Below are 27,360 nucleotides of genomic sequence, written 5' to 3'. Positions count from 1 at the left end.
TGCCCCCTCCCACCCCCATCTGTTGCCGACTCCCCCGCCCTGTCCCCGCCCGCCTGTCCTCCTGCACCCCTCCCCCTCGCAGTGCGCCCTTGCACGCCATGCTGTGTGTGATGCCATGCCTCTGCCCATGACGCGCCCTCCCTGGAATGCTCCCTGCTTTCCACCTTTGGTCATCAGGGTGGTTCATGCTGCAGACATCAAGTAGGGCTTGTCGTGTGCCGGGCATTGCCTGGGCTCAGGGCACAGAGCCAGGGGCCCTCAAGTTAGGCAGCTGAGCAGCAAGGGACCGGCAGTGGTTAGCGGTTAGCGTCAGGGGACAGTTAGAAGGAGGCACCCCAGGGGCCAGCAGCGTCGGGCCGGGAGGCAGCAAGGAAGCCGTGAGCCCCCAGCGTCCTGCTGCAGACGCCCCTGGGAGGAGATGCGGGTCCTGGCATCTGGAGCCCTTGGGGCCTCCCTGCCCACCCGTCCCCAGTCAGACAGCCCTGCTTCCCCTTGGTGAGCACTTGGTCCTTGGAGGTGCGGCTGCCAGGGACCCTGTAGGGTCTCCTATAAGGTCTTGGTGTCTGACCCCACTGGGGCCACATGGAGAGCTCCCTGGGGGAGGGAAGCCACGGCCAGCGCCAACAGCTCTCTCCAAAACAACCCCTCGGCTGTGAGACCCGGAGCCTGTGGCTGTCCTGGTGTCCCCTGCCCAAGGCTGAGCCTCTCCACCGCCCTGGCCCCTGCATCAGCTCCCGGGCCAGTCACACACCTCCTGAGGTCTCAAAGCTGCACTGCCCCCTCCCTGGAAAGTTTCCAGGAACCGGCAAGGACGTCCCACCAGGACCCGGCAGGGGTGCCCTGGCCACTAACCTGCAGCCCCCCTCCCTTTGTCGCTTTCCTTTCTTCCTTTTTAATCCCAATTCCCCCTCATTTTCACTAAGAAGCCACAGCTCAGCCTCAGCTGGGATTCTCACTTGGGGCCTGAGGACCGCCCTCCATCCCGTCCGGGGACTGTCGCAGCCCCTGAGGCCGGCGTGGGCAGGAGGTGAGGGGGGCCGGGGCGCAGCTTAGAGAAGGGGCCACCGCGGGCTCTGGGCTCGGAGCTCCTGCAGGTGGAGAGGATGCAGGGAGAGCCCGGGGCCCCGCGAGGCCCTGCGGCGAAGCGTCTAGGGAGTTAACACAAGTCCTAGAGAAAAACCCCCTGACATTTACGTTCTAGACAAATTAGTCTGAAAGAAAACAGACACTGGAAAAAGACTGAGGAGGAGAGGAAACCAAGTCTAGAGAGGAAGAAAGAGCAGACCAGGAGGCCGGGGCTGTCGTAAGTGCACCTTTTGTCTGTCGCGCAGGCATTTTCCACGAGCTTCTGTTTCCATCTGAGCCCACGCTCCCCGTGTCTCCCGCCCCACCACACAGAGGCTCCTGGAGCCCGTCCGTCCCGCCATCCCATCTCCAGCTGCCATCGGCACGCGCTTGACACCCACCTTGCCATCCCCTCCCCTCCCCCAGGCCTCTCTCCCTCCACCGCCCCTGCCCCCAGGAGCCAACCCCACCCAGGGCCCCCGCTTCCCCGGGCCTCCTGGGGGGCTCTGTCTGCTGGACAGGGCGCACAGCCCAGGGCTTCTGCCTTCCGTTGTTTCGCCTCCCGTCTGATGAGCCTCCCTCTCCAGGTCTCACCGGAAGCGGAGCCAGCCCAAGAAGCCCAAGCCGGACGACCCCAAGTCTCCTGGCGAGGGGGCAGCTGGGACGGCCCTCCTGGAGGAGGCTGGTGGCGGCATGAAGGAGGAGGCCACACCAGAGGCCGACCCCGAGGAGGAGGAGGAGGAATCCCAGCCGCTGCCGCAGGGCCGGGAGGCCGAGGGCTCCGAAGGTCAGTCCTGCTCGGTGCCTGTGCTGGCCAGGCCCCGCGCCTTCAGAATCCCATCCATGTGTCTTGTGGGCAGGGAGGGCGTTTTCTAAAAATGTGCATTCTGGGAGTGCTGTGAGAAGTCCCTCTTCTCCCAGAAACTGAAGTCCATCCAGCTGCTGAAACAGAATCCACAGGTGGGCAGCTTGAAACAACGGGCTTTATTCCTCGGTGCTGGAGGCTGGGAGATCAGGGTGCTGGTGTGCCCTGGTGCTGGCGAGGGCCCACCTCCCGGTTTGTATGTGACCCTCTGTCACTATGTCCTCAGGGGGAAGAGAGAGCCAGTGAGCCCTCTGGCCTCTAAGGTCACTGATCCTTAGCCAGGGCCCCACCCTCATGACCCAGTCACCTCCCAACCAGCCCACTGCGGGGCAGGGTTCAGCATGAACCTGGGGGGAGACAGACATAGTCCGTAACAGAGGTGTTCTCTGCTCAGTTGGGAAAGGGGATGGCCTGCTGTTTGCAGCCAGATGCTGGACGTGCCTGCGGTGGGGATGCCCCACCTGCAGGCTGGCGTTGAACAAAAAAACTGTATCTGGGCACCATGGTGGGTGTGTCTCAGAACCGTACCCTTTACACTGCCTGGGGCCCGTTAGTCGCGGAACATGACTCCGTGAGCGTTTGAACGTTCCCCACTCCCATGTTTTATGGTGCTCCTTTTTCTTTTCCACGGCTGGTTTCACTTTCCTAATTTGCAGCTTCAGCTGCTCACACGTTGGCACCTAGCAGCTGCCCCCCCAGGTGTAAAGGAGGGGCCGGGCGGGGCTGGGGGGCTGGTGGCAGATTGCCAGGCAGCAGTGCCTCGGGCCCCCATCACAGGCCATAGGTTGCTGGAGGGTTCCTCTTCGGGACTGTGTCTTGGAGCAGGTGAGCCGGCACAGCTCTGCCTGGCTTGGGGTCAGGCCCTCCCCGGGGTGCTCGTGGCTGGTGTCCCAGATGATGTGGCATTCCACCAGGCACCGAGAGGGGCAGGCGCATGCCCCTGATGTTCCCACGGGCTGGAAGGGGGGGTGTCCCTGCGGGGCCCCCAGGAGCTGGAGGCAGGGAAGACTGGAAAGTTTCCTGGGTAAATTGCGTGCTGGCCTGTCCCAGACAGCCTGGCATGACACTTGCCTGGTGGGCATCACGAAACAGCCCGGTCCACACGGGAGGGTCTGGACAGTCCGGGGAGGCAAGACACAGGCGGCGGGGGGCGGGGAGGGGGTGTGCGTCGGCACAGTCTGTGCGCAGGCACAATCACCCCATGGAAATGGACCCAGAGGCTGAGGCCTGGTGACGCAGGGAGCTAGCGGAGTTGCCAGAAACGGGCTGGACACACAGAGCCGCCCCACACTTGTCACATGTGGGTGTTCACAGAACACATGGTTTTGAAGAAAATCCTACCTATAATGAGAGCATCCAGAGGGTGATGCAGGCTGGAGCAGATCTAACAGAAGATAAAAGACCTTTATGGAGAAAATTAAGAGACGTTTTTGAAAGACAAGGAGGAGCTGTAACATATACGGGGCTGCATGTGTTAGGGGGGCTCCCTGCAAAGGTGCTGGCCAGCGGCCTTGGGGGATGTTGATTTCGATGCAGCCGGAGGGAGCAAGGCCCGAGGAAGAGGGGTCAGGAGAGGTCAGGGCTACGTGACCGGCCAGCTTGCAGGCAGGAGCAAGGACACTGTCCGGGGCTGCAGTGAAGGCCACTGCTCTTCCCCGGGGTGACCCTCACATGCAGCCCCAAATGTCACACGGGCACCCACGCCCCATGTCCCGTTTACTTAAAGTTCAGAAAACACGCCAGGCAGACACTGGACTGTTTAGGGAAGCATCCGAATCTGCTGGGGCTGCCGTGCGACAAAGTACCCGACACAGGGCTTCAGGAACCGAGGTTCATTGTCTCTCGGTCTGGAGGCCGGAAGTCCGAGGTCAGGGTGTGGGCAAGGCTGGTTCCTTCTGAGACCGCGAGGGAGGGTCTGTTCCAGGCTTCTCTCCTTGGCTCGTAGACGGCCACCTTCACGCTCACACGGCCTCTCCCTGTGTGCCAGTCTGTCTGCATTTTGCCTTTCAGAAGGACACCGGTCACATTGGATGAGGGCCCACCCTAATGACCTCATCTTATTAACTCATGACATTAGCAATGACTATTTCCAATGTGGCTGCATTCTGAGGCCCCAGGGTTAGGACTTCTACATAGGAATCTGGGGGACACAGTTTAGCCTGTAACAGAGTAAACGTGCCAAAACCAAGAGGGGCTCCCTTGGAGCGGGTGGTCTGCAGCTGGGAGGGGCACGTGGTCCTTCCGGCTCTGTGCCTGTGTCGTGAGTGCTCCGGGCCCCAGTTCCGTGGGGCGAGTCAGAGCATGGGCTGCGGTGGGTGAATGAATGATGGACCCTCTGCTGTGGGCTCCGGGATCCAGGGCCCCGAGTCCCATCAACAGGTGAGGCGTTTGCATCTGACTCCAGAGGCCGTGGAGGTGAGCTTTAGGGAGGTTAGGACAGTGGTTGTTGACATGGCTAGGTTGGGGTTCTGGCCCAAGAGGTTGGGAGACTCGGCAGGTGTCCCTGGTGTGACTGGCAAGGACTGGGGTGGTGACCGCCCTGCCCCAGGGTGGGCTGCGTGGGGCGGGGCAGGAACAGGCTGGGCTCTGCACCCGGGCCGCCCCAGGTGGCACCTTGTAAAGTTGCCAGGGGGCATCGGTGCTCTCACGGGGGCGGAGTAAGTGGGAGAAAAAGCAGGTGGAAATAAAGAGTCCAGGTTGAAATCTGGGGACCGGGCCCTGGACGCCGCCTCGGCAGGCCAGTGGGGTTGTTGGAGGGTAAAAGGAGAGGACGCACACCCCGCTCAGGGCCTGTGGGAGGACGCCTGTCCCAAGGGTCTTGGCTTCAGCCCGAAGCGGCTTTTCCCAGGAGCGGAGTCAGCCCGTCGGGGGCCAGCCAGGGCGGGGGCTCCTGGGCCCGACCAGTTCAGACAGTCCTGAGAGACAAGGGTTTTAGCGGGACCCCTCCTGGGAAGGGTGGGAAGGATGCCTTGCGACCACGGGCATCTCTCCTCCCTCTCGAGCAGGCGCAAGCGGCTGCCGGCCTGAGGCCGGATGCAGGGCAGCCAGCGAGAGTAGCCGCACTGTTTACCCAACTACTTAGCAAAGGAATAATGGTTCTCTTTTTGTTAATTGAGTTGCGTTAAAATGAACCTTCGCCCAAACCGATCGACTGTTTATAGAGACAGCCGCACCCCCATGCCCCGTCACCCCCTGCTTGGACCCGGCCCCGTCACAGGGACACTGTGCCTCGGTGTCTCGGGATCCCAAGAGGTGGCCGCAGGCTCACGCACGGCGAAGGCCTGGTTCCTCTCCGGTTTTCCCTTTTCTAAGCAGATTGTTACCTAAACGGGGCGGGGTGGGGGGTGGTCTCTGTGTCCACTGAGAGTAAAACATGCTGCTGTAGACCAAACCCTGCAGGATGTGTGCCCTCCTTCCTGGCATCTGCAGCCACTCTGTCCCCCTTCCAGGGCCTCAGCCCAGGACCCCCAGGGCTTCTCCAAAAGGCCTGCAGGCTCCGTGCTCTGTGGTGGGCTCAGTGTCACGTGGCTGTGGACCCCAGGCAGAGCGGGGACGTTCCCAAGGAGGCACCTCTGCTCACGGCCGGCTGCTTCCCTTTTCCAGACACCCCGTCCCTGTTCCACTCCAGAGCCTGGTTCCCAAGAAGGAGGAGTTGGGGTGTTGGGACATCTCCCGGAACATCAGCCCCTCTAGAGGGGAAGGGGTCCCTTCAGGGGACAGAAGGAGGCTGCCACAGCTGGGGAGCCACACGCCCCAGTCGGGGGCTGTCCCTCAAGCCCTTGGAGGAAGATGGCTCTGAATGCATCAAATAAATAAGTGCTCACAGTCGGGGGTGACAGCAAACACGTCTGGGGAACGAGTGGAAGACGTTAAAGTGGTTTCTAGATTCCCTTTAACGCCAGCTTCCTGCCCCTCAGAGCTGTGAGTGTGAGGGGCGTTCGGGCGCGAGGACAGGACATTTTGTTTTAGGTTTGTGTCGGGAGGGCGTGTGCTTGCCGCCGCTGCTCACGTAGGAAGCTCCCTGACTGGAGTAGGCGGAGGCGGGCAGGATGGAGGTGCCCGGACCCTACAGGGGCAGGAGGGGGCCCGGCTGGCTGCGGGTCCCTTGGCCTGGGGAGGGGGGCTGCTTCCCCTCCTGGCTGCCAGGTCCCACCAGCTCCCACTGCCAGGGGTCTGCAAGAGCAGCTGCCCTGTGGCCTGGCCCAGGATGGGATCAGCAGCCTCCGGCACAGCAAGCCCTGGTCCTGGCGGGAAGGCAGCCCGTGTCCACCTGGCTTGCTGGGACCGCAAGGGCTCCCTCCTCCTGCCTGGCCCTGGCCAGCTCTGGCCAAGCACGGCCACTGTCCCTTCTGGCAGCTCTGGAGCTGGGGGTGGCAGGGGCAGCGGCAGGGCCCCAGGAGGGCTGGTCCCAGAGTACGTGGTCCCCCGCAGGGCAGAGCAGGGCCGGGGATGGGTGTGCAGCCGCCCTGGGTCACTTCCCCCTCCCTCACGCACCTTTTTTGACGGCTTTAGGACAAGACCCGGGGCGGCTGCACCCAGCGGTGAGCAGCAGGCTGGGCGGGGCATTGACACTCACGCCACAGTCCCCTGGCCTGGCCTGGGCTCCGCTCAGGAGGGATGCGGGCTGGCTGGGCCAGGCAGGGCAGGGTCCCTAAACCAGGCAGCAGCCCTGTGCCCCCTGCTCTCCCCTGGGAGAACTTTGGTGGGAGAGGAGGCATGGGGGCCCCGGAAGCTGGCGCGGCTGTAACATCCGTCGGCAGTGGGGGGATTCTTGGCTGTGCCTCCCCGCGAAAAACAAGTGCCAGACGGGCCTCAGCAACCCTGCTGGGGCAGAGGGGTTCCCTGCCATTCTGCGCCCCCTTGCACACCGGGGGTGGTGAGAGGCCCTGTGTGCTGGGGAGGGACCCGGCTCGGGTCCGAGCCACCGTTCCAGCTCCATTTCGAGGCTCCTTCAGGCGGGCCAACCAAGGGGCTTTCCAAGTGCGGCCTGCCTGCCCTAGGCCTGCGGTGGTCCCCACGGCGTGAGGACAGATGGGGCCCGGGCCCCCCAGCGTCCCTAGTGCCCTTGGGCTTGTCCTCTAACAGGGTCCTCTGGGTGCGCCCCCGTCAGCTTCCCAGGGCCTAGTGGCCGTGAGGAAGGAGCCGGGGACGTGTCCTTCCCCAGCAGCATCTGGAGCCGGGGCAGCTCGCAGGCTCTGCTGTCCTGAGGCCCGGGAGGCCGTCGTTGGACTTCCATTCGGGTGGCCGCACTGTCAGGGAGGAGGGCATAGTGGATTTCCTTAGAGAACAAAGCCGTTTCTCCGGAAGTCCCTGCTGCTGTGTCAGAACGGGGCTCTGGGCTGCCTCAGCGCCATTTCTATAAATCAGTAGAAGCGGCAGGAAGGAGCCTGATCTCTTGGGCCCTTGGTCACCTCCTGGGGCTGGGCTGCTGTCACCAAACCTTATGAGCAGTGTTTACCCCACACCTCTCCCCGCCCCCCACCTTTCAGCGCCCCCCCATCCCCCCTCTCCCACGTCTCCTGGGACAGGGAGGTGACCTTTAGTGGCCAGGACCATCCAAGTCCAGCATCTGCAGTGGAGAAGCAGCTTTGTCTGCGGAATGCCCATTTCCTTTCCTCGGCCGGATAACTGTTCCTGGGGTGCTGTCAGTTGGGGGGTCCTGGGGAGCGTGCTGGGCTCCTCCAGGTGGGCAAAGGCACAGGAGGGATCCTGACTGCACCCTTGCCCTTGGAAGGCTCAGGGCCAGAGGGCATGGGGGGCGCTGGCAAGCGCTCCCTCCTCTGAGCCTCTCTTGAAAAGCTCGGCTGCCTGCTCAGGACCCTGCGGGCTGCAGCGACCAGAGGGGCCCCTCCACGAAGGCCAGGCTGGCTCAAGCCTCTGCAGCTTGCCTAGTGGGGGCCGCGGGTGGGGGTCGGCTCCCTCCTAGCGCTCAGGGCCAGGGATCTGCCTGCAGGAAGGGAGGGAGGGCCCTTGCTTGACCCCTTCCTGGGTCAGGGCCGGTCAAGGACTAAGTGATGGCCTTGCCCTTGGGAGCATCATCCCACCTGTGTCGTTATCTTTGGCTGAGGGACGGGGGTGAAACACGGACAGGTTTTTATAGTAAGAGGTAAGTGTGGATGCCGCGGGGACCAGCAGACCCTGTCACGTGTCACGTGGTAACAGGTTTAGCCGGGAGAGGGACCACTGCTTTTCTGCGAGTTGTCCTTACTTTCCCGGCCCTCAGAGACCCAGACTGTGACGCATTGGAACCAACGGTTCATGGGTACCATCAGTAGGATGACCAGTACGTCCCCGGGTATCAGCTGCTGGCACACCTCATGTGACGTCCTGAGCCTGTGGGGACCCGGGACAGGCAGTGAGGGCCTGAGCTCGTGTGCCCATTCTCCAGGTGGGCAGGGAAGGCCCGAAGGCTGTGCTCTGAGCCGCTGGTCCTTGTGGGCGGGCATCCCTGAGGCTCTGCACACCTCGCCCTGAGCACAGCAGGCCTCGTGGAGCCCCCCGCCCACATGCATCCCCAGTGGCTGTGTGATGTGACCACAGAGACCCAGTGGCTGAAAGCAAGTCTTATTCTCCAACATTTCTAGGGGTCAGGAGTCCGACATGGGTCCCGCTGGACTAAAATCCAGGCATGGGCAGGGCTGGCTCCTCTGGAGGCTCCAGGGGAGAGTCATTCCCTGCCTTTTCCAGCTTCTAGAGGTGCCGCATCCCTGGCTCTCGGCCCCGTCCTCCATCCTCACAGCCAGCAGTGCCGCATCTCTCTGGCTTCTTCCGTAGTCACGGCTCCCCTGGCCCCAGCTGGATCCCCTGCTTTTAAGGATCCTTATTAGTATGTGGGGTCCGCCTCGGGATCCTCAGCTCAACCTCATCTGCAGATCCCTGCTGCCATGTCAGGTTCCGCATGCACAGGTCCCGGGGCTACAGTGTGGGCGTCTTTGGGGGCCATGACCCCTCCAACCACACCGCCCATCTCCGTTTATTTGACGAGCTGCACGCCCGCTGTGGTCCTGAATTAAGATGCTGCTGAAGACGCTCCCTGTCCACCTCCCTCCCCACCCCGTCACCTGTCAGGAAGCCCCGCAGCGCCGGCCCTCGCGTCTTCCGGGCCCTGCAGGCACTTCTGTTTCACACAAGTAGAACCACTTGTTTATGGTTTGTTGTCTAAGGTTTTGCTTTTTAAAAATTCCACAAACCGTGTGCGTTTACTGTAGAAATAAAGGAAACTCAGACACATGAAAAGAAAATGCATCCCACCTCCTCCCCCCTCCCCTCAGAAAGGATGTTCAGAGCCGGTCTCTTCCCAGCTGCTTTCCGACAGCTCGCCTCGGCGCCCCGTGCTCATTCCAGAAGGTGCTCTGAGCGTGTGGCAGGACTCTTGAGGCCAGGGTGCTGCTGCTCCAGGGCTCGGCCGCCTGGCAGGGGGACCTGGCAGCAGTGACAACTGCCCGAAGCCCGGGTTCCTTGGGGGAAGGCCTGTCTGGGCCAGAAGGGGCCCTCAACTAGTGCAGCCGGCTCCCACTCCGGCTGGGGGGCTCGAAGGGGGTGCCTGGCCACTGGCCCCTGGGGTGCCCCGGCCCCCGCCTCTGACTCATCTCTCTTCTGTCCCCACAGAGGACGGGAGGGGCAAGCTGCGGCCAGCCAAGGCCAAGAGCGACCGGAAGAAGAAGAGCTATGGCCCTCTGCACCTCCACCACCCGCTCATGCCCCAGCTGCCGCCGCCCCCGCCCACCCAGTTCCCCACCGAAGAGGTGCCCCTGCTAGAGATCCCGGCACCGGCCACCGGCCCTGAGGCCGCCGAGGAGAACCCCCCGCCACCACCTCTCAACGTGGTGCCCCCCGAAGCACCCAGCGAGGAGCCAGAGGTGAAGCCGCGCCCCATCATCCCCATGCTGTTCGTGGTGCCGCGGCCCGGCCCGGCGGCAGGCGACAAGGGCCGCGTGTCCTGCCAGCAGGCCTCTGAGCACTTTGCCCAGAAGGGCCCCACCTGGAAGGAGCAGGTGGCCCCCATGGAGCTGACGGGGCCCGAGGAGGAGAGCGGAGCCGGCGAGGTGCAGGTAGGGGGCACTGGGTCCCTGGGGCCGGGGGTCCCCCTGCCCCACGTGCTGGCCACAGCCCCGCTCATCCAAACGGCCCCTGTGGATCCTGTCCCGGAGGCCAACGGCACGTACGTGGTTTAGAAACCACCGTTGGGGGAACTTCCCTGGTGGTCCAGTGGTTAAAACTGCGTTCCCAAGGCAGGGGGCCTGGGTTTGATCCCTGGTCAGGGAACTAGATCCCACGTGCCACATCGAGGACCCGGCACAGCCAAATAAACAAATGAATATTAAAAAAAAAAAAGAAAAGAAAAGAAACCACTGTGGGTGTTGGCTGCCCGCTTCCTGGGGTCTTTTGCCCCTGACTGAGGACACTGGGGTCCCTCTGAGCTGGGCTCCACCGCCTCTACTTCCGGCCCCAGAGCTGCTCCCACAGAGGCCTCCTGTGCCATTTTAGGCTCCGTCGACCTTTTCCAAGTTGAAGATGGAGATCAAGAAGAGCCGGCGCCACCCTCTGGGCAGGCCACCCACCCGGTCCCCGCTGTCTGTGGTCAAGCAGGAGGCCTCAAGTGACGAGGGTGAGCAAGGGTGCCCCTGGCTCTGCTGCGCCCCTGCCCTGCCTTCCTCTGCCACCCGCCCGGCTTGCTCACTCCCGCCACCCCCAGCCGAAGTCGGGCCTGCAGACCCCTCCCCGGCACAGCCTCAGACCCTCCCCAAATGCTGTGGGGCCGAGGTGCCCCCTGCCCAGCCCACAGCTCCCGAGTCAGGCCCGGCTGCCCCCAGGCCTCTGCCCTGCCCTTGTTTGCTCCATTTCCCCGGGGGCGCTTGCTCTACTGGGCCCAGGGCCTCAGATGTCGAGTGGGGCCTCTGAGGGGCAGGTGCAGCCACCTGGGCTCACACCCCAGCCCACTGCCCGGAGCCGGGGACCGTGGTGCCATTTGCCTTTCTGTGACTCGGTTTTCCCATCTGTAAAATGGGGTCTTCTGGCCCCCCTCAAGGGGTCCTGCCAGGGAGGTGCACGGGGCTGAGGCCTGTGAAGCGTGTGGCCTAGTGCCAGGCACACGGTGGGTGCTGGGAATGCTGGGAACGCCGAGGCCAGTTGTCACCCAGAGCTCCTGGTGCGATGCTTTCACAGTCTCCATGGTAACCTCTGCCCCCTCCTTATCCTGTGAGAACTGAGAAGATGCCGTCAGCAGAGGCTCCTGCCCACGACCCCCAGCACACTTGCCGTGGCCCTTGTGCGTTTGTGTCCCTTCCTGGCCCTCCAGGTGAGCGAGGACCACACCTCATCCTCTCACAGCCTCGGGATCTGTTTGGATGCCTGGCGCAGAGCGTTTCCAGAGGGCAGCAACGAACGATGGTAGAGGTGCCGGCCACATCCCCCAGGGAGAGACTTGAGAAATGGATTCAGAGTTAGAGGATCATGGAGCAGCATGGGGCCCGGAACTGGCCCATTTCCAAGTCCATTTCCAGCAGAGACGTCCTGGCCCTGCGCTCCCTGCACCGGAGACAGGGCCGCGTGACCCCGAAGTGGGAGAAGCTGCTTCGAGAACAGAGGAAACCTCGCCCTTGGCCGTCACCCCGCAGACACCTGTGACTCACGATGCTCCGGGCTCTGATCTCTGACCTGAGGCCAAGCTGCCCTCAGGGAAAGTCAGCACCGGACTGGGGAGCGGCCAGTCCCAACAGAAGTGACCCTGCCTGCCTGAAGCCAGCGTGCGCCTGGGAGAAGTTGGAATAAGAGGCGGTGGCACTGGAGCTGGAGGGGCAGAGACGGAGAAGCTTCTATTTAACACTCGGCTGAAAGTCGGAGTGATTGTCTTACGTGCAGAAATCCTGCTAAGCCCATTTATCATCTTCCGCTTCAGCCTTCCGTTTAAGACGCACGCGGAGTGTGAAAAGTGCCTGGGTGGCTTCTTTGATTCTGAACCTAATTTGAGGGCGAGGACGCGGAGGGTTCTAGAAGCGGGTCTCGGGCTGGAGCTCTGGGAGCAGGAGGGGCCTCTCTGGAGATCAGATGCGGCCCCAGGGTCCCCGTGCATTGAGGCAGCCTCTGGCCTTACAGCTGGGACGGCTGTGGTACCAGCCATGCTGGCCCAGCTGCTGGGAAGGTTGGGGCCCCAGGGATGAGGACCCTGCTCCTTGGGCAGGTTCCTGGGGACTGCTGACGCTGATGCCAGGGCAGATGGCACCCCTGTGTCCTAAGGAAGTGCAGGAATGGGATGTGGGGGATTGCAGACAGTGATCTGGGAGTCGAGGCCGGCGGAGGCCAGCACGGTGACAGGTGATGGGAGGGACATCTGTCAGTGGCCTCCATCTTACAGGACATTGGGGCAGCAGTGCCCCTGCCCGACTCCCAGGGGAGTCTGTGCCTGACCTGCCAAGGCCTGACCATCCCATCTCCTGTCCCCAGATGGGATCAGCCCTGAGCTGAGGGGGGCCAGGGCACCTCCCTGCGGAGGGGCTCAGGGGCCGAGAAGCGGGGACCCATCCCCTCGAGCGCGCACTGGGTGGGGTGGGGCCCTGGGTGCTGAAGCTCCTCCCCCCTCCCACTTTACTCCAGAAGCCTTCCCTTTCTCTGGGGACGAGGACGTGGGTGACCCCGAGGCCTTGAGGTCTTTGCTGTCCCTGCAGTGGAAGAACAAGGCGGCCAGCTTCCAGGCTGAGAGGAAGTTCAACGCGGCGGCCGCCCTGACGGAGCCCTACTGTGCCATCTGCACCCTCTTCTACCCGTACAGCCAGGTGAGCCGGTGCTGAGGGACCCCCAGGCCATGCCGGGCCGGGCAGCATCCGCCTGCTCCCGGTGGCGCCAGGGCTCGCTCTGCCTGAAGGGAGTCCCTTCCCCCTGAAGGGAGGGTGATGGGGACCAAGAACCCATTTGCTGTTGGAGCCACAGCGGGCTCGGTGGAGAGCCCGACGGAAGGCCCCTGTGAGGGCTGCGGGGAGAGAGCCCAGGGTCTGCGTTTCATTGGAAGGTAATTTATCAATGTGCCTCAAAGAGGATGAGAGTGCAAGGAAGCATCTCAGATGGCTGTCCTCTGAGAGGCCCTCAGCCCAGCCCAGGGGGCAGCGCAGGCAGGGGGCCCGGGGGTGGGTCCAGGTAGGCGCCTGCGTGGTGAACAGGGGCTGGCGGTGGGGGGCTGGGGCTGGGCGAAGACCCACGCATGGCCTGGCGCCACGCGGCCGCCAGCTCTGTCCTGAGTTTCCAAGTTGTGATCGTGGCCTTTCCCCGTACTCTGCCCTGTACCATCCACCACCACGTCCTCCCGGTTTCCTCCTTAACCGGTTTCCTGCCATGTCCCCCTCCCCCAGCCCTGACCACTGCCTGCCTCCTGCCCTTCCTGTTAGCACCTCACCACAGCCACGCAGGGCCCAGCTGGAAAGCCCGCCAGGCTCACCACGGCCCCCGGCCTCTGCACATGCCCCACAGCCATCCTCTCCTGTGATATCTGCCCCCGCACGCACACATAGCATGCTCCGTGCTGTCCCCCAGCATCTCCCACACACCCACCCAGGCCTCTCCCTCGCCAGATGGATTTCTGTTCACTCTTTGATTCCACTCAGCTGCCACCTCTTCCAGGAAGCCTTCCTGGACCTGCTATCCCAAGCTGACTCTGGCATGCCCCCCAGCTTCCCCCACCCGCCTCTGCTCTTGCTCCTGCCCTCTGTTTATCAGCCCTTGGAGGACAGGGCCGGGTCTCACTTGTTTTGGGGTCCCCGGCTTCCAGCCTAGTGCCTGGCATCTTCCACGTATTAGCTGAGCTAGCCGAGCTCTGTGCCCCATGCTGAGGGCAGCACACCCATCTCGAGGGCTCTGCCACTCAGAGCTGCCAGGACCTGTGGTCCCTAAGTGAGCCAACATCTGGTCGTGGAAACAAGTAAGACGAAACGTCCAGATAGACGTCTTCTCTAGGCACCCCCTCGCCGCTGGAAGTCATCACTGGGAACACTGGCTTAAGAGGCGAATCTCCTTAATCCCGGTTGCTAAGTGAAGCATTGTGACTCAGCTTAATCACGTCCACGGTATCAGTGGGACTTGCGGGGCTGCCGCTTCCGCAGTCCGGAGCCCTCAGAGTCGGGGACCAGGCTTCGCTTGTCCCATATCATGGGAAGGGCTGTGGCTGGACATTCTGCCTGTTTGGAAACCAGCCGGTCCCCTAATCCAAGTTGCCACATGGGGCGCCCCAGGGCCCCACCACCACACACACACAGTGCATCAGGCCAGTGGTCTCTGGTGGCCTCTTTCCTTATGCCCTGAGCCGGTCAGAGTCCTTCTGTCACTGGGTGCTGGGGAGGCTCATCTGGGAGCCCCACCACCCTGTGACAGGCCCAGTGTTGCTGGATGCCGGTGCCATGGGCAGGATGTTTTCATCACAGTCTCTTCATCTGATTGGATTTGGGGGGACTGGGGTACAGCCGTCATGGGGCGCGTGTGAGTCACAGGTGGGGAGAACGCCCCACATAGATACACAGATAACACGGCATCAGGTGATGGTCAGGACCACGAGGACAGACAGAGCAAGGAAGGCCTGGGGGCCCGCTGGTTATGTGAGCAGAGATCTGAGCGCCCCAGGCGGTGGGAACGGCACATACAAAGGCCCCAGGGCAGGACCACGCCTGGCGTTTGGGAGGAACCGTGAGGGGGCCCTTGTGGCCGGAGCAGAGCGAGCCAGGGGCAGTGGGATGAGGGCGAGAGGGGTGAGGGCAGCAGGGCAGTGTCTGTGCTGTCTGCAAGTAACCCTAAGTGGGAGGGCTTCTGGGTGGATGGGACAGAGTCTGACTGCCTTTGGGGAGGATCTCTCGGGGGCTTCTGAAGCAGGGTTGGGGGCTGGGAGGGTACGTCAGGGACACCCATGGTGGGGCAGTTGCAGGTGTCCTGGTAGGGGTGCTAGTGCGGCAAAGAGCAGCCTGGGGCGTGCTGCTTGGGGACGGAGGGGCAGAGGATAGACTCAAGGATGTCAGGGGTCCCTGCCCGCCCCACGCTGGGCTCTCCACTGATGGCGGCCCTCCTCTTGCAGTCCCTACAGACCGAGAAGGAGACTCCCCAGGCCTCCCTCGGGGAGGGCCCCTCGGCCACACCGCCTTCCAAAAGCGGTCAGAAGACACGGCCGCTGATCCCCGAGATGTGCTTCACCTCCAGCGGGGAGAACACAGAGCCACTCCCCGCCAATTCCTACATCGGCGATGACGGGACCAGCCTGCTGATCTCCTGTGCTAAGTGCTGCCTGCAGGTCCATGCCAGTGAGTGCTAGGGAGCGGGGAGAGCCGAGGGGTCCACCACACAGCCCCGCTTCACCCTCCCGAGACGGCCACCCTCGCCCCTTCCTCTGGCTGCTGCTTCGGGCCTATAGCGGGACCTGGCGTCATGGGGTGGGGGTCTTGACCTTTGGGGGCAGGTGTCCTGCCCTTCCCCCTGGCCAAGGCAGGACTGCCTGGTCAGCCTCCTTCTGGGAGGTTCCACCGAGGCCTGCCCTCCCCGCCCAGGGCCTGGGAGGCCGCAGGAGATCAGGTACCTGTCAGGGGCTGTGACGCTTTTAAACTCCACACTTTGGGGCCGGAGTTGGAACTGATGCTAGAGCTGAGGTTCTAGAGTGGTTCAGGGGTCGGATTTATCTCTGCCATCGGTGACTACCCTCCCCCAAACCCTGAAGTCCCAACCATAGCCTGAGACAGGAAGATGGATGTCTGTCCCCTTCTTGGGTGGGAGGGGGCAGCGAATGTGAGATTAAGCTCCCAGGACAGGGAGAAAGCTTCCTGGAGCCGCTTAATTTTGCGTGTGTACATCTCTGTCCAGCGCCCGCCCTGCAGAGGCCTGCCCGGAGCTCACTCTGTCTCTTGGCTGGGAACCCGTCTGCTCTGCCCGGCCGGGCCCGGCTGTGAGACGTGCTCCTGGGCAGATGGGCCCCCCGGGGTCGGGGTTGGGGGGGAGGGGGTGGGCAGCAGCCAAGCTCACCACCCTGCCGCTCTCGAGGGGCCTGAGGTCCAGCCACGCAGGGGGAGAGGAGCCTCCTTCATTGCCCTTGGGAGGCAGAGTCCTCAGCACAGGCATCTTCCTTGAGCCCTGGCACCAGACAGAGGGGGACACCCCCAGGCCTGACCTTGGCTGAGGGCCCCAGGGGATGGAGCAGGGGGCCAGGTGTGGGCTCTCGGGTACCTTGCCGTCCCTCAGGGTGCCCCCTTCCCGCTGCCTTGCTTTCTCCCTGTCCTTTCCCCAGGGACCTCTCAGCACTGGCCAATGGCCCCTCTAGCCCACAGAGCCCGTTTGGTGGGTAGCGAGCCCCGGCTGGCTCAGGGTCCCCGCAGGACTGAGCGGGGGCCCCCTCCCGCCCCCGGCTGGCTCAGTGACCCCGGGTGAGGCAGGGTCCTGGGGCAGGCTGTGCCTTCTGCCCTTGCTCTGAGGCATGGTCCTCCGCCCCTCCTCCATGCCCCCTCCCCCATGCTCCCTCTGCGACTGTAAACCCGGACCACATCCCAAAGCCAACACCTTGGTAACCCAGAGCCTCCGGCTGCGCTTTTGGAAACAGTGGACTCTGGGCCCAGCTCTGCTGCTCTGAACTCGGGGTTCCCCGAGGCCCACCTTGCATCTCACACCACCGCTCGGCCACCTTCCTCTCTCTCAGCTCAGAAGAGCCTGGGCGAGCCTCCCAGACTGGGGTGGGGGGCGAGGGCCAGGCTGAGCCTCCAGACCCGGCAGGGCTCCCGCTTGGGGGCCAGCTCTCCTTCCCCGCGTCAGCTTCCAGACTTTCTCCGGCTCTGTGTGCAGTGGCCCGGATTGAGGTAGAGCGGTTGGTGAGCACAATTACCCTCAGTGCCGCAGCCGCCCTTCACCCCGCCCCAGGGGCGGGAGGGGGCTCCGTGCAGCCCGCGGGCAGCCGCGGTGACAGATACGCTGGCCCCTGTCTTCCAGGTTGCTACGGCATCCGCCCAGAGCTGGTCAACGAGGGCTGGACGTGTTCTCGGTGCGCGGCCCACGCCTGGACTGCGGTAACTCGCCCCTGCAGCTGGGGTGGTGCTCTGAAAGCCGGCGCGGCCCGTGGGGGAGCCGGTCCTGGGCCCCGGGCTCGCCCGATCCCGCAGGGTGACCTTGGGCTGGCGGCCTCACCTCCCTGGGTCTCGGGTGGAGCCCGACGCACTCTCTCGGCCCATCGCTTCCTGTGGCCGCTAGTTTGAAATGTAAGGACCGTGGGCGGGGGACGGAGCAGGTCCCGGAGCAGCAGGCGGGCGGCGCCGCCCTGCACACCCCTCACCTGGCTGTTGTCTGGTCCCTGTAGGAGTGCTGCCTGTGCAACCTTCGGGGAGGCGCCCTGCAGATGACGACTGACAGGAGGTGCGTTAGAAGGGACTCTCCTCCTGGGGTGTCCTGAGGGGCGATTCGGGGCGGGGGCCGGACCGGCAGGAGCAGATGAGGTCCCCTCGGCCTGGCCAGCCGGTGCGCACAATCGTGAGATGACCCCAAGGGGACGGAGCGCACCTGTGACCCCTGACCCCACCCGCTCCGCCCCCCCCAGATGGATCCACGTGATCTGCGCCATCGCCGTCCCGGAAGTGCGGTTCCTGAACGTGATGGAGCGCCACCCCGTGGACATCAGCGCCATCCCCGAGCAGCGGTGGAAGCTGGTAGGGGCCCTGGAGAGTCCCTAGGCCCCAGGGATGCAGGGTAGCTGCCAGGGAAGCAGAAGTCGCATTTCAGTTTGGCCAGCAGTTACTCTTTGAATAGCCATGGGGGTACCCGGAGAAAAGCAGGGCGCCCCTCCCCGTCTCTATTTCCAGCTTTTCACACAGAGGAAGCCACCCGCACTCTGCCCAGTTCTTTCTTGCCTAAGCTGCGATATGCCGCCAAACAGAATTTTAAGTACCCAATCCAGTTACAGTCATCGAGCAGGGCTCTAGAATGTCTTCATCATGCCTAACTGAAACTTCTCACACGTTAAACGGCAGCTCCCTATTTCCCCTCCCCCACCCTTGCGACCATCACTCTGCTGTCTGCTTCTGTGAGTTTGTTTCCTATGCCTTGTGGAAGTGGAACCACGCAGCATGGGTCCTTCTGTGTCTGGCTTTTTTCACGGAGCAGAATGTTCTCAACATCCATTCACATTGCTGCAAATGGCAGGATTGCCTTCTCTTTCATAGCTGAGTAATATTCCATTGTATTTCTGCATCACATCTTCTTTATCCGTTTTCTGTCAAGGGACACTTAGGTTGCTTCCAGGTCTTGGCTGTTGTAAAACGATGCTGCAGTGAACATGGGGGTGTAGGTGTCTTTTCAAGATAGTGATTTTTTTTCCTTCAGACAAAAACTCAGGAGTGAAATTGCCAGATGGTATGGTAGTTCTATTTTTAATTTTTTGAGGAACCACCATACTGTTCTCCACAGCAGCTACACCAATTTACATTCCCACCAACAGTGCATGTGGGTTCCCTTTTCTTTCTATCCTCAACAATACCTCTTGTCTTCTTGATGATAGACATTCTAACAGGTGGTTTTGATTTGCATTTCCCTGATGATTAAGTGATGTTGACATCTGTTCGTGTACCTGTTGGCCATCTGTATGTTTTCTTTCTTTTTAAATTTATTTATTTTTGGCTACGTTGGGTCTTCGTTGCTGCGCACAGCCTTTCTCTAGCTGCAGCAAACGGGCTGCTCTTCATTGTGGTGCATGGGCTTCTCCTTGCGGAGCACAGGCTCTAGGTGCACGGGCTTCAGTAGTTGTGGCATGCAAGCTCAGTAGTTGTGGCTCACGGGCTCTAGAGCGCAGGCTCAGTAGTTGTGGCGTACAGGCTTAGCTGCTCTGCGGCATGTGAGATCTTCCCGGACAGCGCTCGAAGCCGTGTTCCCTGCATTGGCAGGCAGATTCTTAACCACTGAGCCACCAGGGAAGCCCCCTCTATATGTTTTCTTTAGGGAAACGTCTATTCAAGTCCTTTGCCTATTTTTGAACTGGGCTGGTGGCTTTTTTGCTCCTAAGTTGTAGGAGTACCATCACTGGCCCCTCTAAGGAGCACGGCCATCCTTGGGCAGGTGTGGTCTTGCAAGGCTCATGCCTCCCGCTCTTGCTGGTCACACACACACCCCTCCCCCATCTGGGAGAGCCTTTGGCTCAGTGGGCAGTAGGCAGACAGTGAGCAAACACTGGCTTCCCTTCCCAGCTTGGCCACCAGCCAGTTGTGTGACACTGGACAGATTCCTTGACCTCTCTGTGCCTCAGCCTTCCCCTCCGTAAAATGGGGCTGCTAACAGTCCCCTGTGTGGGGAGCATCAGCTGGGCCACAACAGAAAGCGCTAATCATGCCATCTGAGCACCAGCATGTGCTCTCAGGTCATCACCACCTGTGAGTTTGCAGGTGGCCATGTGGGGGACATGTGGGTGATGGGATGTGTCTTGTGGCATCTGGGAGCTAGGTCCTTGGCCCAGGGGTATGGACAGCATCCTGGCTGCTTTTCCTGCCTGGTTTATTTCCCAGCTGCCTGGCGCAGGCCTGGCTAGTGACGCTCCTCCAGGCCTCTAGTGGGCAGGAGGCAAAGAAATGGGGCTGCGGGCACTGAACCCAGCGGGGAGTCCCAGCGAAGGCACAGAGACACCGACCGCGGAGCCCACAGGTGCGGGGCCCCCGGGCAGGGCTGAGTGGGCAGCCAGCTGGAGCCATGTGGGAGGGGACGGACGGGGCTTGGTCAGGAAACGGGGGACACTGGGGCCAGCGCCAGCCCCGCCCAGCAAGGACGGGCGTTAGGAAGAGGCTGGCGCCTGCGGGTGATTCCTCCAGGAGCACGGGCGGGAAAGGCCTCATTATTCAGGTGGAGTGATGGTGCGGTGCGCTCTGCCGTGATAGAGCCTCCCTCCCAGACGCGTTATGGACCATCTGACATTTCCAGCTTGCAGCCTCTTCATTACCAGCACTTGTAACGATGAATTAAAAATCCTTTTACACCAGGCTCGCTTGTATCGCCTAATGGAGCCTCGCACGGAAGCCGGTGGTTAACTCCTGCGTGCCCGGCGCCCGCCTGCCTCCCTGGGGCCATGTGCAGGCCGCAGGCTCGGGGACGGTCACGCCTGGTCACCCGCCCAACTTTCTGTCCCCGTGACTCCCTGGCCACTGGTCCTGGTGAGCGGGGGTGGCCCCAGCCTGCCGGCGGCCTGAGCCTCGTGCTCACCCTCTCACCAGGCCAGGTCAGGTTGCGAGGCTGCCGGGGCGGGTGCCCTGAACCAGCTCTGCCCTCTCGTTGGCCCTGCCGTGAGGTGTAGAGGCCGGTGTCACATCCTGATGGGAGGGAGGGTGGGCTGGCAGGCAGGCAGTGAGGGATGACGGCAGGGGCCGGTGGGGAAGAGGGGAGGCCGGAGACATAGGACATGGTGCCTTGCGGCCTCCATGGCTGATGGCACACCCAGCCGCAGCCCTTGGCCTCCTCTTGGCCACTGTTCTCCACCAATGTCCACACCCCACCCTGTACCACCCCCCATCCCCACCCCCGCCTCACTGCCTCCAGTGAGGGAGTCCCAGACACGGGACTCACCCTTAAGGCAGCCCTGAGCTCAGCCCTTGATAAATGGCCCGATGGGGGCCTGGCCCGTATTCCTCATGACGTGTAAACTCGGAATAATGAGCTGCCCCCGGAGGCTGGATTGAACGAGCTGCGTGTCAGGCCTGGCTGTCAGGTTTCTCCCGGGCCTCGGCTGTGGGGTCGCGGCCCGGTCGCCAGGGCAGCTGTGCTCCACCTTCCGCTCCCCGTGGAGCCACGCAGAGCACAGTCCTCAAGGGCCGTGTTGTGCTGCTGCACCTGTCCCCGCGGGCCGGCTGGAGCATCAGGCATCGACGGTTTAATAATGAGATACCATTGCCATCGATTGGCGCCGGGCAGCACTCCTGCAGCGCCTTTGCTGTGGGGCTTCTCTGGCTTTTGAATGCGGTTTACAAAGCGGTGAAGGCCCGCTTATTAAACGCCCAGAGTGACGGGCTGGTGGTTGCTGAGTGGTGGCAGGGCGTGGGCGTAGGTGCACATCGGCGGCCTGGGAGCTGATGCCCAGCAGAGCAGGTCACCCCGGCAGGGCGTTCCCACGGTGTGGGCCCTCTGCCCCTCCTTATGAAGGGCTACACTGCAGCGTCTCTCATTCAAAATTAAGATAAAATCCCCCATTTTATTTATATATTTATTTTCTTTAAAAAAAAATGCCCCATTTTAAAGAGAACATTTTCCTTTTACTACATTCACAGAGTTAGGCAACCATCACCTCTATCTAGTTCCAGAACATTCCATCACCCCAGAAAGAAACCCCCTCCCTATCGGGTGACTGCCATCTCCCTCCCTCAGCCCCTGACAACCCCTAACGCACTGGCTGTCTCTGTGGATCTACCTGCCTGTTCTGGACATTTCCCATCAGTGGAATCACACCCTGTGTGTCCTTCTGTGCCTGGCTTCTCTCGCTGAGCATCGTGTTCTCAGGGTCCATCCACGTGGTAGCGAGTGTCAGTGCCTGTCTCCTTTTCATGGATGAATCACGCTTCACTGTGTAATTGTTGGTGCCTATTCCAGTCTTGGAAGTGCTCCTGGGGGGCAGCTGCAGGCCGGGTTGGTGGGCCTGGGGTGGTTTGTGGGGGGCTCTACATCGCGGTCAAGACTCTCCCAGGATGCCTCCACTCAAGGCCGGCTGCCGGGACTCCGCACTCCAGCCCTGGGTCTCAGAGTCACTCCCAGGAGACAGACCTGGGGGCCCGGCAGGAGGCCTCCCAGCCCCAGGGGGCGGGGGCGGGGGCGGGGGCAGAGGCACCGGCCAGAGCCCCATTCCCACCGCCGTTTCCCCGCAGAAATGTGTGTACTGCCGGAAGCGGATGAAGAAGGTGTCGGGCGCCTGCATCCAGTGCTCCTGCGAGCACTGCTCCACCTCCTTCCACGTGACCTGCGCCCACGCCGCTGGCGTCCTCATGGAGCCAGACGACTGGCCCTACGTTGTCTCCATCACCTGCTTCAAGCACAAGTCGGGGGGTCACACTGTGAGTGCCCTCCTGCCCTCCGCCCTGTTTCCCTGTCCGCCCACCCGCCCCGCTGTGTTCTGACACCCCCTCCGCCTCCAGGTCCAGATCCTGAGGGCCGTGTCCTTAGGGCAGGTGGTCATCACCAAGAACCGCAACGGGCTTTACTACCGGTGCCGCGTCATCGGCACCACCACGCAGACCTTTTACGAAGTGAACTTTGACGACGGGTCTTACAGCGATAACCTGTACCCAGAGAGCATCACGGTGAGCAGCGCAGGGCCGAAAGGGGCAGGGCCAGTGGCGGTGGGTGGGGCGAGGGGCGGGCACAGGCGCAGGGCAAGCGTTGCCCTTAGGAAGGGAGGTAGCCGGATCCCTCACAGGGGTCCCCTGCATCCAGGGTCACCATTGTCCCTGATGGACAGGCCCAGGCTGTAGGGCCCCTGCTAGAAAGCGCCACCTGTTTCTGTAGAAACAGCAGAGAGCCAGGCCAGTCTAGATACGCCTGCAGGCAGGTGATACCCCAGGGCTGGGATGGCCACGGCACCCCCGGCCTGGGCACCTGCCCACAGCTCCCCTTGATAGTTCAAGCTGAGAGCACTGCCTTCTTCCTGGTGGCAAAATCTACCAGATGGGACCTTTCTTAGCCCAGGCGAGCGCGGTGACCGAGGCCGAGGGCGCCCCTTACCCTCCGCCTGTCCTTCCTTCCACAGAGTAGAGACTGTGCCCGGCTGGGTCCCCCACCTGAGGGCGAGTTTGTTGAGCTCCGGTGGACTGATGGCAACATCTACAGGGCCAAGTTCATTTCCTCTGTGACCAGTCACATCTACCAGGTGAGGGGGTCCTGTCTACCAGGTACAGGGATGGGCTGGGGCGGGGCCCTCGAAGAGGTCCTGCTGGGGATGATGGCGTTTGCCCACTAACTGAGAAGGTCAGCACAAGCTGGAAGGTTGTCCAACTGTCCAATATTATCCCCTTTGGAGGTGTCTTCCCGATGTGTGTGTGTGGGGGGGGGGGGTAGAACATACATAACATAAAATCTACTGTTTTAACCAATTTTTAAGCGTACAATTCAGTGCCCTTGTTTTTTTTTAAAAACCAAGTTGGTTGTGAGCTTCTCACCGTAATTGTGGAAAAGAAATTATTGAAAGGGGTGGAATCTTTGACGAGAAACCACCCGTATCCCAGCGGGAAAGATGATAGCTGCTGACCCTGTGTTGCTTCCCGTGGCTTGTCTGGCAAGCAGGCCGTGAGAGTGCGGGTGTCGGGCCTCAGCCAGCCAGGCTGAGCAGCCAGCAAGCTGAACTGTGTCCCCTTGGCAGGTGGAGTTCGAGGATGGGTCCCAGCTGACAGTGAAGCGTGGTGACATCTTCACCCTGGACGAGGAGCTCCCCAAGAGGGTCCGGTCCCGGCTGGTAAGTGGCTGGGGGTGAGCGCTGCTGCCTGGGAGAGTGACCCGTCAGGTGGCCTTGACCTCCTGCCTCGGCCTTTGCCTGGTCTGGGATGGGAGGGTCAGCCCGGCCGGCGAGGAGGAGACAGAAGCGCCTGCACATGGATCTGAGCTGCAGGTCAGCAATGCACAAAGGAACAGGGGAGACTGGCCTCTTCTCACAGCCTTTCACTGTCTTCTTTCTTTTGTGTTTAATCCAAGGTTTTGAGGATTGGGGGCTGTGGCCATGGGTGGAAGAGCTGAGTCAGAGCTGGTGGGGGTCTCAGATGCCAGGTTCCCTTGGGGGACGGACAGGAGCTGCCAGGCAGACGAGTGGCCTGTATACACCCTGGCCTTGCCTCCTGCACTCTGTGGATGGCAGGGCGCCCGTCCTGCTAGGGAGCCAGTGACTGGGAGCTTAGGGCCCCTCCTCTGCCTGATGGGGGGCTCACTCAGTGAGCGTTGTTTCTCAGAACATTGTCATTGGCTGAGGGTCAGCAGCCCAGGGCCCTTGACCCCCAGCAGGGCAGGCATCTCCTCCAGCCAGGCCCCCGAGCGGAGCCTGTATTTCAGTCTGTTCCGGCTGTGATAACAAAATATTACAGACTGGAATTTACACGACAAGCTATCTCTCACAGTCCTGGAGGCTGGAAGTTCAAGATCAAGGTATCAGCAGATTCGGCGCCTGGTGAGGGCTGGATCCTGGCTTACAGACACCTGCCTTCTGGTGTGCTCACATGGTGGAGAGAGAGAGCAAGAGAGAGCTCTCTGGGATCCCTTTATAAGGGCACTGATCCCATTCGCAAGGGCTGCACCCTCATGACCTCATCACTTCCTGATACCATCACACTGTGGCAGGGTAGGGCTTCAACACAGGACTCTGGGGGGGGGACACAGACCTAAAGGCCACAGCACCCCATCCGCACTAACCCCAGTGCCGTCTGATCTCCTGCAGTCGGTCACCACGGGGGCCCCGCAGGAAAATGTCTTCTCGGGAGAAGAGGTGAAGGCCGCCAAGCGCCCGCGGGTGGGCACCCCTCGCGCCGCGGAGGACTCGGGGCGGAACCCGGACTACCCGGCCTTCATGGAGAGCCTCCTGCAGGCGCAGTGCTGGCCCGGAGCCCCGTTCTAGGACAGCCGGCCGCCCGGCGACCCCTTGGCCCAGCAAGGCAGGCGCGGCGGGCCCAGGCATTTGCTTGCTGTGAATCCCTGTCCTCGCCTCCGTGGCCCGAGAGGCTACCTCGGCGACAGGAGCGAGCAGGACGCCACACGCGCCCCCGGACTCAGGGAGCAGGGCCACGTGGGCTCTGGGGGGCCGGCGGGGGCACGCGCCACCCCCTCAACCCAGATTCGTAAACCACGTAAGCTCTTCTTCTCGAAAAGGTGCTACTGCATTGCCTGCCTCCTGAGCAGCCTTTGAGATTGTGACTTCTGTACATAAATCACCTTTGTGAGGTTCTTTCTATAAATACCTATTGTTTAAAAAAAACGCAAGAAGAGAAGGAAAGAAACGGAAAAACAAGCCCCAAAGTTGTTTTCTAGATTTGTGGCTTTAAAAACAACAAGACAAAATGTCCTTTTTCTCAGAACCAAGATTGCTGCGGGAGATGAAGGCAGCTCGTCTTTTCGTTTGTTGTGTTTTCTGGTCTCGCTGGTCTGTGAGTGGCGGGGATGCACTGTAGCTGCGGTGAGGCCTGGGGGCACCCAGGGATCCCGGACGGTGGCGCCTGGTCACTCACTCTCTCCCAGTCGTGAGATCGAGAAGGTCCAGGTGGCTGGCACCGCCGCCAGCGCCCAATGGGAGGAGACCGGCAGCTCCCTGGGTGGCCTGCCCCTTGTCTGCGTGGCCTTTTGCAAAATAAATGCTCTCTCCTCTGGTGGCTCCATCTTTTGCTTCTTCCCCTCGGGAGACCCATCCCCCAGCTGAGGCCTCGGGTGGGCGGTTCTCGGGGGGTCCGGCTACGGCCCAGGTGTGCAGGGGGTCTTCCCCGGAACCCGAGGGGCTGGCACATCCTGTATCCTCTCCGTGACGCGTGGATTTGTGTGTCCAGGAGAGAGAGAGCGCGAGGGAATCGTTTTCAGCTCAGAGGAAATCTGCCTCGTAAGGGTTGTGGGTTGAGTTTCCAGGCAAAAACGTGCTTCTTAGCCCCCCGCCTCTCAGCTGCCCCGCTGTCCCCTGTAGGGGGATTGAGGGCGTCATTTGCTTGTATAGAACTTTTTTTAATTTAAAAAAAGAGGCTCTAACGGTTGCCAGGCCAGAGAGAACCATGTAAGGGAAGTGGAGAGCAACTTCCTTGATGGGGAGGGGGCAGGTGACCCGGAGGGGCGGGTGGGGCGGGAGGTGCCAGGGGCGTCGGCGGAATGTCTGGGTTTCCTCTGCATGCAGCAGCCCCTGCCCCAGGGCGCTGTCACTGTGTTCATATGTAGTTTGAAAATGCTATTTATATTGTAAAGAGAATAAAAGGAAGCGGGCAGACGCCCCTGCGGCCCTGGGTTGGGCGGTGGGCCGGCCCCCGTGGCCGGTCCCTCTGGGTTGCTGCACCCCGTCCGTCGGTCGTGGGTTCCCAGACAACTCGTGCAGACAGGTGGTCTCACAGCAAAGGGGAACGCACACTTCCCCCACGAAGATAACATCCGTGTCTGTGTGCGAAAGCAAAAAACAAACCCACCCACCCTGGTGTTTTTCCCACCTGAGATTAAGGATGCGCGCTGTATTTTTGCCTAATTCCCCTGCCTCTAGGTTCATAATGAATTAAAGGCTCGCGAGCACTGCGAATTACAGCTCCAGGTCTTTGCAGTGTCTTCTTTTCTGAGTGGGCGCCGGGAAGGCGGTCGGCGGTCGGCGGTCGGCGTTCTCTGGCAGGGGTGGGCTCCGGTCTCCCCCTCCAGGATGGAACAGGCGTGGAGCCTACCCGGAGGCGGGGCGGGGGGTGGGGCACGCGGCCTGGCACCGCAGCCCCTGCTCCCCGCCTCCAGGGTGGAAGAAGTTTCCTTCCTGAGCTGGACATCTGAAGCTTGGCCCCACACAGGCCCCCAGCATCAGAGGCACTCAGGGACCCTCTTCGTCTGACCCACCCCTTGCTTGTCAGGGGCCTGCGGCCACCCTCTCCCCCGGCCCTCCCAGCCTCAACCCAGTTCTTGTGACATCTGAGCCGGGGAGCGTATCTTGTGGTGGGCGGCCGCTGGGCATATGGGAGACAGTGGGGTCTCCCACAGTGGGGTGAGGCTGGGACCCCCGTATTCATGACCGTGTCGCTTGTCCAGCCAATACTGGGGATACAGCAGTAGGTGTGTCACCAGTGGGAGAGTTAGACAGTACGTAAAATGGGATGTCGGCTGTGATGTGAAGAACTGGGAGTCCTGAAGGAGATGAGAGGTTGAGCCATGGGGACTTCTTGGGACACGGCCCGTGCAGAGGCCCTGGGGCAGCACCGGGCCTGGATGTTTGGAGGGACAGTGAGGAGGCCCGTGTGTCAGGAGCAGAGTGAGCGAGGGGGAGACATGGAGGAGGGGAGGGCAGGGAGGGGATGGGGCAGGCCGTGCAGGGCCTTGTGGGCCGCGGGGAGGACTTGGGTTTTTACCCCCAGGGAGGTGGGACCCTGGAGGGCTGTGGGCCAAGGAGGAGGGGCGGGGCCTGACAGTTGCTCACAGGCGCCCTCTGGCTACTGAGAGGAGGACAGACCGTAGGGTGAGGTGGGAGCTGGGGACCAGGACAGAGGGGGCTGCGCTGAGCATCTGGATAGATGGCTTTTGCCATGACCTGAGATGGGTAGGCTCGGGGTGGGGAGAGGCCAGGAGCTCAGCTTTGAGCACGATCCCCCCCATATGAAGGTACATGGCTGGACATGGGGCCGAGGGCCAGAGGAGGGCCTTTAGGAGACATCAACACCCAGGGGATATACTTACTGGATAGGTGGGCCCTGGAGTGTCTGTGCAAGACAGTGACGTGGGGGAAGTCAGGAGCATGGGGCCGTGGACAGGGCGCCCCCCTGGGCCTCGGTGTTTCT

General features: G+C 62.0%; 1 protein-coding gene across 2 annotated transcripts in view; it reads left to right on the top strand.

Moving 5' to 3' along the window:
* Nucleotides 1–26,140, top strand: part of KDM4B (lysine demethylase 4B) — a 128,756-nt gene extending 102,616 nt beyond the window's left edge. For both annotated transcript variants that reach the window (XM_033854605.2, XM_033854604.2), the window contains 14 exons: nt 1,202–1,303; nt 1,653–1,852; nt 9,539–9,981; nt 10,418–10,538; nt 12,524–12,702; nt 14,979–15,201; nt 16,868–16,944; nt 17,232–17,287; nt 17,469–17,577; nt 21,760–21,945; nt 22,027–22,191; nt 22,638–22,757; nt 23,247–23,339; nt 24,309–26,140. In XM_033854605.2, coding sequence (XP_033710496.1) covers nt 1,202–1,303; nt 1,653–1,852; nt 9,539–9,981; nt 10,418–10,538; nt 12,524–12,702; nt 14,979–15,201; nt 16,868–16,944; nt 17,232–17,287; nt 17,469–17,577; nt 21,760–21,945; nt 22,027–22,191; nt 22,638–22,757; nt 23,247–23,339; nt 24,309–24,485 — 2,251 coding nt within the window. In that variant the 3' untranslated portion in view covers nt 24,486–26,140. The remainder of the gene's footprint in view (nt 1–1,201; nt 1,304–1,652; nt 1,853–9,538; nt 9,982–10,417; nt 10,539–12,523; nt 12,703–14,978; nt 15,202–16,867; nt 16,945–17,231; nt 17,288–17,468; nt 17,578–21,759; nt 21,946–22,026; nt 22,192–22,637; nt 22,758–23,246; nt 23,340–24,308) is intronic.
* Nucleotides 26,141–27,360: the final 1,220 nt, after the last annotated feature.

Source organism: Tursiops truncatus, chromosome 3 (assembly GCF_011762595.2).
Source record: "Tursiops truncatus isolate mTurTru1 chromosome 3, mTurTru1.mat.Y, whole genome shotgun sequence".
Lineage (NCBI taxonomy): Eukaryota > Metazoa > Chordata > Mammalia > Artiodactyla > Delphinidae > Tursiops > Tursiops truncatus.
The sequence above is the reverse complement of the archived record's forward strand: the minus strand, read 5'-3'. Positions and strand labels throughout refer to the sequence as shown.